A 12,906-nucleotide genomic window follows, 5' to 3' on the forward strand; every position below is an offset into this window, starting at 1 on the left:
AACATAAATCTTATATTCCTCAAGAGTTAAAATTAATTTAATTTCGAAAAAGATTCGTTCCGACGTATATTCATCCGAATACTCATCCATCCGAATAATTGATTCGGCCGAAAATTATTCATCCAAATAACTATATATTTACATTTTTTGGCTAAATCAGTGTTTGTCTATTCATTCATTTTGGGGAAAAAATTTTCTTTGTTATGTTTTTTAATTTATTGAGACATTGTAACTTTGAAAGATTCTATTAATATACCTTTAGTTTTTCCTCTATTTAACATTATATTTTTCGGAATTTTAAAATTTGTAAAATTAATTATTTAAAATTACATTTTATATTAACTTTCCAAGTTTTAGTAATTTAGTTATTCGGAATGTTGTCAGTGACTAGTTGACTGCAACCCATAATATGAACTTTTTAAAAATGACACTAAAATTAGTAGACATCTGATGATTTTTAGTTTTTTTATAAAATCAATTAATACTGAGATATAAAAAAATTAATTGAATTTAAAAATGACCTTTAAATTAATCAAGCAAAATTAAAATTAACGACTCGTCAATAGTTGAAATTTTTAATCAATTTGAACTTTAAAATTAAAAATGTAATAGTTTAATTTTATTTTGACTTTTAAATAACAAGTTTAAATAGTTAATTAGAATTTCATTTATATACGTAAAAATTTTATAAATATTTTTGTTGACCTCCGCTGAGTAGACAGATATAACACTAGAGACTAGGTGTATGGTGTATACTAATAGACTAATATACTAATATACACGCATCAGCAGAATGACTTAAAAGCTGATCGTGGGGGGTAGGTATCCTCGAGCTAATTTACTTGAATCTCCAGGATGTTAAAATAGAACGCTCATACGGCTGGATCGCAAATTGAATCTTGCATACATTCAACTACCGCGTATCATAGTGATCACGACGGTCATGCTACTCTTGTATCTGCTCGTTGTGAGCTGGACTAGACTATAACCATGGGTACGAGTATGAGTATGATGGATTTTATGTAACTGGGGTCAGAGCACTCGTCTAATGGACAAGAAATTCTAACGGTCGACGTCAGTATGCCACGGGATAATTGCCCGACCAGATTATCATATACCATGTGTTTATACACCGATTTTTCATTTTTACGAGTTTATTATTTATTTGAGAGGAGCTGAAGGTCCGGTAGCTGACAGCCGACGTCAAACTTTTCGTTAAAGAAAATTAACGCAAAATAAATTCAAGATTTATTTGCCTTAGACCAATAAGTTATTAATTATTCATCCTTACCCGATAGAGTAATTATTAACTGAGTATTTGAGATGATAAATTGTCGGTGCAAGATAATTACTCAAGGTTTATTACTTTTCTACGAGTCGCAGTTAAATTTTATGCCTTCCGGTTTACTTATCTAGTAAATTAGAAAAGCTAAATTATTTTTCTCAAGATAAAAATTTTTAAACATTTTTAGGTCACTAATAATCCGTATAATTGAAGGGTTTTATGTACTTGAAAGGTTAAAAAAGGGATTTTTTAATAATTTTTTCTAAAGAGGCTTTTTAGCTATTTAATATTAAAGTGGATATATATATTGCGTTCCTTGTGTCAACGAGGAAAATAAAAACAATTTTTTTTTTTTTCAATTAATTTAAAAATGTGTGTAATGTATAGATCGGTGAGAAAAAAAATTTTTTTTTATTTACGTCCTTCTTGTTGAAAGAGAAAAAAATTCTTAAAGCCAAAAAAGAGTACATAAAAAATTTTTCATTTATATTTTTTGAAAATTTTGCAGTTATAGTTATAAAAATTGAAAATTTTCGAAAACAAAAAATAATTGAATTTAGGGAATTTTTTCACAGACAAATTAATTTTTAATTTCGATGTTTTAGGGTCCTAAGAATTTTTTTTTTATTATTAGTTATTATTTTATTTTCTTAGGTAAAAATAAAAAAAAAGGCGTTTGAAATTTTTGATCAATCCTATTTGAAAATATGGGTATAACTTTGAAAATACTTGCCCAATTGACATTAAATTTCTGTATATATATATATATATATATATATATATATATATATATATATATATATATATATATATATATATATATATATATATATTAAATTATATCAATTAATTAAATGATATCAATATCTCGATGATAAGATACTTTCTTACAAAGTATTTCAAAATTTTAATTCTTCGCCGAGTTGAAAGCTTAGGTTCTTATCAAGCACATTAGTGCCTACATAATTTCATTTATTTACTCTCTAAATCCATTATACACAATACATAACATATTTATTGTTTTTTACATTCGGGTCAAGTGGGTGTGCCATGAAGACGCAGGCGCGGTGGGTGGACGCTGGTACTTGAAGGCTAGAGCACAACTGACTTTAAAAAGAGGGTGTGGGATACCATATTCATACTTTTATGATAAAGTGAATGAAGGAGTCTAAAATATAAAAAAAATTGCAAAAAATTTTATGCCGTGTAACTCTTGGGGGAGTAAGGGCGTCTCTTCTATTGTATCCGGAGATTTTTCCTTGTACGATTGCTTGCAAAAGGTCTCTACGGATGCATGATGTGTCTTGTACACATATACACATCCATTGTTCGGAGACTTTTACAATTTGGCCAAGAATTGCCGCGCCCGTCTAGTTCTATCCCGTCATTCCGTTGAATGTTACTCCGGTGAAATCACTCGCGCGCATCCTTCATCCTCATCTTTCTCCTCTTCTTCTTCTTCTTCTTCTTCTTCTTCTTCTTCGTCATCTTAATCTTGTTCTTGTAGTGATTCTTGTTGCGAGCGATGTGCCTTCGTCATTCAACTCGTCGGCTTTCATATCTTTATCGTTAACAAAATCACATGCTTGGTACTCGAGTTGAATTGAGCTCTGGTTATTTTATTTTTTATTTTATTTATTATTGTTCGTCGTCTTTTATATCCACCCTGTAGTATTTATTATTACCATATTTTTTCATCTTCTTTGGGGCTAGATCAGTACGCTGCATGGTTAAGATCCTCAATACGCCGGTTTTCCATCACTGCCTGCTGGGCATACTCGTAATCCTGTATAATTGAATATATATCTGCTGCCGTTCCTTGAATTACAATCTTTTATATTACTTATTTGAATATGATTTACTTAAGACGTTTTTTTTTAGAGATAATAACAAAGTTGTCATTCAATTTCATGTATCTCGTGTTTATGAGCTTGTGATACTGATGTTTTATTTATTTTGTAAAACCCACCGGCTGGGTACAGGCTTTTTGCTCTTATTTATTTACTTTTTATCTTGAATTTTTTATTGTAGATTTTTCTTCTCCAGAAGATTTTTATGCTATTACTTTTAAATAATTTTACTGTCATTTATTTAGATCTAAACATTGTTGTAGATTTTTTTTCATTATAAGACATTAATAAATGAGGTACCGCGGGGTAATAAAGCGTAGTTAGAGGATAATTAAGATATAATCTAATTTATATAATTTTTTATAGAAAATGTTTAGAAATAATGATAAACATCAAAATTTAACAATTAATAAATTTAAATACTTGTTTTATTTTATAAAAATAATATTTCAAAGTTTAAATTTCAAGTCAACATTATTTGAAGCTTAAATATTATTTTTAAAAATTAAGTCCAAATTGAAGGAAAGCTCGCTCAAATTAAAAGAAAACATTCAAATAAAGAGTTTAAATATAAAAGACTCCGACAATAATTATAGCTGATGTAAAAATTTGGCTTCGTTTTTTAAGATTTATTTTTATAAAGAGTACAATAATGTTAAAGGAAGAATTTTTCCGAGTTAGAAAGAAAACTTTTTTCGTTACACTTTTAAAGAAAGAGCAAAAGTAAACATGAAGATTTATGAATTGAAGCATTTAAGCGGTGGTCATTTTAGTAAATTTAAGAGATAGTTTACAAGTTGAGCAGCCCTAAAATACAAAATGTACAAACGGGAGAATCGAATACTAAGGATTGAAATTCCATCTCAATAGACAAGCTCCAGAAGGAATTGCACCGTCGAGAAATACCCAAAGGATTCGTGGCTGTACTTGGATTGCCATTCGAACCGACGTATTTGTATAACTTTGTGCCAACAAATTTCTGAGAGTACTCCAAATCTTTCCTAGTCCCGACTCGACCCGACCCGGCCCCACTTCTTTAAACTCGTCCATAAAATCAATATATAAATACATCTAAACTATATCTGCTATTTCTTTTTATTTTTTATTCCATTTTATTTCCGATTTATTTTATTTATTCATTTATTTATTTACTCGTTCATTTATTTCATCTTTTATTTACTATCTAGTCATACGATAGGTTGTCATTAAAAAATAATAATCTCCAGTATCTATAATATAATAAAATATTAAAAAGAGAAAGCCAAATAAACGTATTGTGTGACGAGATTCGTTCGAACCGTGAAAATGGGTCAACCGTTGAACCAAACGCAAATTTCAAAGTATAACATCAAGACCAACTACTCCGTTAGCTTTATGCTCTTTAAGCTTCTTAAAATCCATTTATTCAAATACACATAACCTTTCTTAAAACATGTTGAAAAAAAAAAAAAAGAAACCGGTGTTTTTATCCTTCATGAGCTTTAAAAAAGCTTAAGAAATTCAAATTATGCATGATGTATATAAGCACTCAGTTCATGATAACAATAATCTCTTGAATAATTAAAAAAATTTTTAGACAAAGTAACAAGAATTTTCCATTAAAAACTCTATATGGTTTTTAATTTTAAAGGCTTTGTTACACCCAGTATTGGAAAAAAATTTTAGCTCAATATTTAAGCTCTCTTGATCAATATTGAGGCATATAAATAACTTAAATATTGAAAAATTGAAATAACAAATTTTCATAACATATTTTATTTCTTTAAATTAAAAAACGCCATTTTTAAGGATAAATATCGTAACTTCACTAAATTTATGCTGCTTAAGCTTTTCAAAGTCACAAAAAAAATAGTTTTTAATAAAATAACAAATGTTTGAAGAAGAATAAATGAGAAAAATAGTAAAATACTGATAAAAGGCAATTATTAAATGTAAGCTCATGCAGGCTTAGTTTTGCAACTCAGGTGATTTAAAGAGAATTATCCTTCTATAAAAAGCAATTTTCGTATCAATTCTCATAAAATATCAATATCAACATGTTTTCCACTGCATAGTCGATCACTGCAACCTAAAATGTGGAAATTTATATAGCACAGCGTAGAATTGGTCTTGACTAGAAAAAAGTTCGAAAAACAAATTAAAAAAATATCTGGTATGTATTTTATGACCTAGTCGTGAGTTGGCTGGCAGTAGGTACGCCGCCTGGGAAATCGGTTCTATTTCATCGAGATTTTCCTTATACCAGTACCGGTTGCTTTTAAATTTCCGCGCGACCAAGCGAGCCATGTGCTGCTAGTGTTACTGGTAGCTGGATACTGGATACTCGTTACTGGTTACTGGTTACTGGTAGTATGGTGCTACTGCAGTAGCTGCATCGTTGAAATTGGTTCTTCAGCAGAAAATGATATCGGGTTTGGGCAACTGGCGTCAGCTACGCTTTTGTTAGTATTAGTACTTGCTGCTAGGTCTTCTATATATGTCTATATCTATATCTATACATACTTATATTAGTATCAGGTTTTGGGTATATCCATAAGAGGTCTACTGTCAATGTCGTTGAAAGGAAACATGGGTAACATTGTGTGTCGTTCAGCCACTCTACAATGTTCTAGCTAGTGCAGCTTCTCTGGCGTGTTATGCGCACGTCGATGAACTGAGAATTTAAAATAGAAAAAAATACCATACGACGAGTGAAGAAGGTTCAGGTGAAAATATAGGTCACGTACTTTGTGTCGTTTTGCCATTCCCATCCGTCCACATTCACATATTACTCAGATTATTTTATTTCATTAGCAATAAAATAAATTATAAGCGTATTATATTGTATTATTATTAAGCTGAGTGCTAATTTTAAATTAGAAAGCTAGTATTGTTCGTGTTTGTGTGTTAATAAATAAATAAACAAATTAAGTATTATTATTTTATTTACAAGTCGTTTGTTTAATTTTGTTAGCGCTTAGACAATTATCGTAATCAATGTAATAATTTAAAAGGCATTAGGATGTGAAAGTTATTAGTTTTTGTTTTTTTTTTTTTTTTTATTCTTTACTGTTCGGCTAAATATATGTTTATATATAATCCCGGATTTTATTTTTAAGTTAAATAAATGCAAATCATTGTGGAGAAAAGCTGTCGAGTTTTTAAAATCGAGCTAATTATTTTTAAATTACCTGAGTTTTTTTTCATCCTACACTAGGGAGATTTGTTGGTACGTCTGCATGGAAAACGCGATAAAAGGGGTGATTTAAATTTAATTGTTTCTGGATCAGCTGCAAGTGACTTGTCTGCTATTCCAATTTTAAATAAATTATTGATCGGCTCGAGAGTTTAGTGAAATGCAATTATGATCAGTAATTTATCTTCTATTAATAAATGAGACTTTTATTTTTAAATACTTGACTGCAAAAATTACTGAATTAATATACGAATAAAAATTCCGGAAGTTTTAATTATAAATTCGTTATTTTAAATTAAAACAAATTCAATGATTTATTTAATATTTTTTTTTTTAATGAACATTTATTTATTTAATAATATTAAATTTAGTACGAAATAAAATTTAAATAATTAATAATTTCGAAAATTTATTTAAAATATCAAGCTAAAACTAAGCAAACAATTTTATGAGTTTTCATAATAGTATTTCAATTTTTGGATTATTGAAATAGAGAGCTTTAAATAAAAAATCGGACTAAAATTTCTCAGATTTTTAAAAATAAAAAGAATCATTCCAATTAATATAATGCAACAGCATAAAGTTACAACTAAAGTTTTGGAGTATTTTTTTTTGCGTTTTAAATTTCAGTCGCGGATGTTTTTGTGGTATAGTTTGTTGCTAGAAGTTTGTGCTTCCGTTGGTGGTGGTGACGATGCTGGTGCTGGATGACAAAGAGAAGTGGGTCTCTGTATTGTCGAAAGACCGTTTTCTTTGTGTCACGGTAAGAGACCCGAGAGATGTATCGACTACTTACCATCACAGCAGTCACATTACAACAGCAACAACAACAACAACAACAACAACAACAACAACAACAACAATAAAGTAAAAGTATACACAAATAAAGAGTCGGTATCGTGTAGTATTGAGGTCTCGGTATCTCGGTAAGGTCCCTGGACTTTATCTTTTTTTTATCCATTTCACGTTTTATACTCTACCGTCTCACCGGTACTTTGGTCACGCTACTGCACAACAGCAGGTGCCTTTTTTCCGTGTTGTTATAAATGAAAGACTCGTTGTCCAAAAATAATGTCATTTAGAGACAGAGAGACGGCGTTGGGCAAAATAGAGTGGAATATAAGTATAAATTTTGTATGTAATAGGAATATAAGGGACTTGATTGTCAATGTTGGTGTCGTTGTTTGGTTGATGGTGCGTTAAAAAAAAAGTTCATTCTAACCAAAAACATTAAGGTCTTAAAAAATTATTTTTGAACTAAAAAAAGTTCTTTTTTAATTTAAGAAACTTTTTTCAATCAATAGAATTGAAAAAAAAAAAAAAAAAAAAAAAAAAAAAAAAGTACAAGACTTGTTAATTTATAAAATTATTTTCTCAGCTTAATAATTACATACTTAATTCAGGAATTTCAATGTTTTTGGCTTAAGAACATTTTTGATCAAAAGATTTGAATTAAAATAATAAAAATTTTCTTGAGCCAAAAATCCTTTTTCTCTGCTCAGTGTTTTATCCAAGCACAGCATCTGGACCGGTAATTAAGAGGGTACCCACGGCGAAACGACAACTGAAATTTCCATCTTCCCTTTTCCTTCAAGTTTCTCTCTCTTTATGTACATATAACTGCAAAGCGAGTAAATTGCGGCCGATGAGAGAGGAGAAAGTGGCGCGCGATATCTTTAAAACAACAAATGCCATTCATTATTCGACATTACGTACTATATACGTTTCATGCTTTGCAATGAGAGCAATGTGAAATTAAATTCAATACCACCACCCTACTGTGAACCGACTTTACCGAGTAAACCAACAGTATTCTACCTCAATATACATACCTATACCACTTCTCTTTGTATTTTGTAAATATGTATGCATTCATTTACCCTGGTACTTGGTATTCGCGAATTTTATCACTAATGATGTAATCAACGTCGTCGTTAATTAACAAACCGTTTGCTGATTTATTCGCCGTTTTACTTATTTAATTGTTCGCTGGAATTGTTAAGATTGAGACTGTTTAATGCATATCAATTAGGAGGTAATATTTGAGAAAATTTCATTTTAATCAAGCGCTGCTGAATTGTTGTTTCTTTGATATTTATTCACGTAAGCGATACCAATTTTTAGAGCATTATGTTTGGATTTATAAATTATCTTTTGTCGAGGCCCAAATTTAAAACTTTTTAAAAATCTCCGAACTAAACCTTGTTCACAGGTACCATATTGATTTTTTACAATCTATAATTTTTTATGATATTAAATAAAATATTCTTGATATTTATGTCGTTACTCAAAGATAAACATAGTATCAAAAAATCTAGAGTATTCAACAAAAATAACTTTAACAGATGAAATCAGTTTTACCGCAAACTACTACCAAAGTTAGGGTGTACCGGATTAAGAGTAATAATTCACCACAATCACCATTTTCCCATATTCAAAACCGACCTGGTAACCTTTAGCTCAAATATCACAAATTTTTACCCGGGAAACGATTTCCATTAGTTCTAAAATAGTTATTCGTACTGGTATTATATTTTAAAATCAATCTCTCGTATTAAATGCAAATGTTAAACTAATATACATTTCTATACAAGTATAAAAGCAAATTATAGCTCCCACCTCTAAAAAAACGTGGGAAAGGGCGTATCAGTTTGACTCGTTGAAAATAGGAGACTGCCAGTAGGTATCATTCACTCAGACGATTCTTTATCGCAAACGCTTTTCATCTCAAGCAAATTCTGTCCTTTTTCTCCTATCCGGCGCTCCCCTATCACCGTTTCTGTATCTAGTGAACTCTAGCCCTAATGTACAATCTACAATATAGAAAATAAACCTTGAGAATAGAGTTGAAGCAGGCTAAAGTTGCTTGCTCCTTAAAGTTGACAGGACATGTTGTTTAAAGTTGTTCAAATTTTTATTTAATACAATGTACAAGTCAAAGAGAAAAAAGTCCTTCTGTATGGATTGTTATGCTTTTAAAAGGAATCCTTCAGATAGTCTAGACTTTAATAGCTCGATAATGCTCGTATAAAAATACTCTTATCGATCCTAAACAATAATTACCCTCTTGAGTTGTCTTCTCGAGTTTTACAGAGGCCCTTTTTTACAGACCCACCAATTAAAAATTAAATTGTGTACATAAATGAACCTATCAGCCGAGCATTGATTTCTATTACAGCTTTTCAAAATAAGTAATAGTAGGCCACAAGTAAATAAGGCTCACTTTCTACTTCAATGCTTTGTGCTACGTACCATACCGAGTACTTTCCTCGAGTCTACCGAACTATAAACTGTTCATTAAACCACAAATCTATATTTACGTGTGTGCTACATAGGAGCAATTTCTATCAGCGGGTGTCCGGACTACTTTCCTTCGGATGTGTTATGTGTATTAAAGCTAACTCTGATGATTGGTGATTGGCGATTGGTGATGTATCCATATCATATGAGTCTCACACACGTCTACCTTGGTTGGCTGTTTCCGTTTAATGAAACAAGCTCTCTAACTGGTTGGGCTACTTTCGTTTTTGTTCGACTCTTGGTCACTACATTATATACCACATGTACTCACTTAACCATCACCAATCACGTAGGAGTAGTCTCCAAGTAGTAGAGACTCAAGTAAAGGTTAACCTTGGCCTTGATATCACATTTTGGCCACCACTCTTGTATGCTTTGTTGGAAAGAGAAAAAATAAATTTACTTTTAATTCAGGTCACTGCTCGTGTCCTACTTCTAATAATCCTGACATTGGCTTTGTTATTTATTAATTTTCTCGGGTTTATGTTTTGGATGGTCTTTTTTTGAGAAAATTTTATGATTTGTCCTGGTAGAGTTAATTTAGATTTGTATATCATTTATTTATCATGTGTCATTTTGTTAGTATAAAAATTGGTTTAGTAGATGATTGAACTGAAAATCAAAGGCAGATAAGCTTTTTTAAACCGGGAAATTATTATTATTTTTTTTTTTTTTTTAAAGTACTTTATTGATATTACTCAATGCATTGATTCAAGGTATGATATTTTTTTTTTATTAATTAATTTTATGATTCAGTACGATCGAGTACCAATCTTTTTACATGAAAAAAATTTATAGAAAAACTATGTATTGAAGTATTAAAAAAAACATTAAAAATATATGAATAGTATATAAAAATATGGATTTTCAATAGCTATCGCGTTTTACTGATTTTCATTTATATTTTATGTATTTCAATTAGAATTGAAGTATATTCGGCTCGTTTTTTACTAAGTTCTTAGCAGGTCTAATACCAAAAACTAAATATGTACGAAAATCGGCCAAAATTTAGCTATTTAAGATATATTTTTTACATCTCAACATATATAAATATTTTTAGCATAAATTTTTTCTTAAAAGATATAAAAATTATAAATAGACACATCAGACCATACTGAAAAATTTTTTCCCGGTTTTTAATTGAAGAAACGAAAAATTTCTAGAATCGATAAGTTAAATTACCCCGTATCTCGCTCACCAGAAAATGGATTTTATAAATCAGCTATTTGGCAGTGAAATGGATTCAGCGTAGTTGCAGGAATTCCTCGGAATCATCGACATTTCTGGGTAGATTAATAGTTGATTGTGTGCTCGGTGGTGAAGAGGCACAGCTGGATTCCCATCTCATCTCATCTCATCTCATTTTAGCATTTCGGTAATCTATCACTATCAACTATCACTATCTCAACTTCTCGATCTCAGTCTCCGGGTGCCTAACTTAGAGACTTTTCCCGTCTCATCCTCATTGACTTTGTGGCTACGAAGACATTCAAGCTTCGAATCGATGCCAAATTTATCGCTGCACCCGGAGAGACATCCTGACTGCTTGGGATTCTTGGCGTTCCTGCAATTTCCACTCTTTCCTAAACTCTCAACTCGGAAACCGAATTCCGGGAACATTTCTAAATATACAAATTTATTTATCCATTTATATTGTTCTGAGCTTCAGAATCTTAATCGAGAATAACTTTTATAAGAGAGTAGTTTTAACACTGATGCTAAAAAAAATTAATTTGAGAAAATTTAGTTTTTCCAAAATATAAAACCCAAAAAATTTATTATAATAATTCATTGATAACAATCGGTTCAATACTAATAATTATATTTTACGGGTGCGATAAGCTACATTAAATTTTTTTTTTTTCTTTTTTTTTTATGATTAAGTCCGGTAAAATTTTACTGACACAAACTTTAAAAAGTATAAAAGTAAGGCAGCGCCCTAGCGTTCCAAGATTACAATCCAGTCCGGTAATTTTTTTCATGAATTAAACACTAAATTTTAAAGAAAACTTATTTCCGCGTATCACTATCATGATAACTATTGTTTTCACTAAATATACTGTGCAAATCAATGTCCATACAACAAAACCGGAATATAATTTCCCATTAACTATCAAACTGTTTCAGCAACTAGCCAATATGGTGATTTCATAGCACAATATTGTCCGACACAACATACTACGAAATGACGACAGCAATCCGAATTGAAACTACCCAAGCCAGGAAATTCCGGGTGTTTGTTGTCTGCTCAATGTATAACAAGTGCGTGAGACAGATTACATTTCTCAAATAATATATCTTTGCCCGATTAAATAGTTCAGGTTTCCGTGATTCTCGCAATACCTTTTCGAAATACATACAAGGCAAAAGGTATTGTATCGCGCATACCATCAATAACTCATTGCATCATGCATATCACAGCATCAGCCCGGGGTTGATGAAGAAACTAATGAATTCACGAATATTATAATATTTTATAATATTAACGTTCTTGTAACATCCATTGAATGAATGAGATGAAAAAGTTCTGTTTTCTTATCTCGTTTCAATTTAGTAGCTCCTTTGGCTTTTACAAAACGGATATCATCACCCATGCATCAAACTGCGATCTATTTCCGTCCCACTTTTACACATCTGTCGTCACTTTCATTTCATTGGTACTTCATGCATTTATAGATGTACATATATACATCCACACATACATGTGTATATTTATAAAATACATTGACAGAGTTGGATCATCGACATGTATATCATTGATATACTAGCGATAGAGACGTGCCGTCTATATATATCTGACTCCATTTCCTTGTTTTGTTGTGCTCACGTATTCAATGATGACACGTCCATTTTAAACGCTATTTCAAACTTTATATATTTAATATTTATACATAGATATAGATATAGATATAGATGGTTAAATAGATAGAAAGATGAAATTTATATACATTAAAGTTGTCTTATTTTATTCTCTTTAGTGTATCATATTCCACAGAGTTGTTAGAAAGTTTATTCAACAGATTTTCAGGTCAGGCAAACTTTGAGAAAGATTACCTCTTAGTAATTTAGAGAATATTTAAATACTGATAAAGGCCTTCTTTGTTCTATAGATTTCTCTTCTGGTGCTTATTTAATTAATTAATTATTTAATTATTAATTACTGCGGAAACTTTCAGCTAAAAAAATTTCATGTATGAAAAAGTCCGTGGTTAATGTTAAGGAGGTACTCTGATATAGAAGCAAAAATTTTAGGTAGTTTTTTAAAAACAAAACAAATAATATTTTTACTAGACGTT

General features: G+C 30.4%; 1 protein-coding gene across 4 annotated transcripts in view; it reads left to right on the top strand.

The window, feature by feature from the left end:
- LOC141538460 (CCR4-NOT transcription complex subunit 6-like) overlaps positions 1–12,906 on the top strand; it is a 144,189-nt gene that overhangs the window by 1,807 nt on the left and 129,476 nt on the right. Inside the window, exon 4 of one of the 4 annotated variants that reach the window (XM_074259923.1) lies at positions 4,006–4,234. The exons of the other annotated variants lie outside the window; for them this stretch is intronic. Within the exon in view, the coding sequence (XP_074116024.1) occupies positions 4,006–4,118 (113 nt within the window). The 3' untranslated portion in view covers positions 4,119–4,234. Of the gene's footprint in view, positions 1–4,005; positions 4,235–12,906 lie in introns of those variants that run through there. 4 annotated transcript variants of the gene reach the window in all.

This window comes from Cotesia typhae, unplaced genomic scaffold (assembly GCF_013202065.1).
Source record: "Cotesia typhae breed Kobodo isofemale line unplaced genomic scaffold, CoteBio_Ctyphae contig_22, whole genome shotgun sequence".
NCBI classification, from domain to species: Eukaryota; Metazoa; Arthropoda; class Insecta; order Hymenoptera; family Braconidae; genus Cotesia; species Cotesia typhae.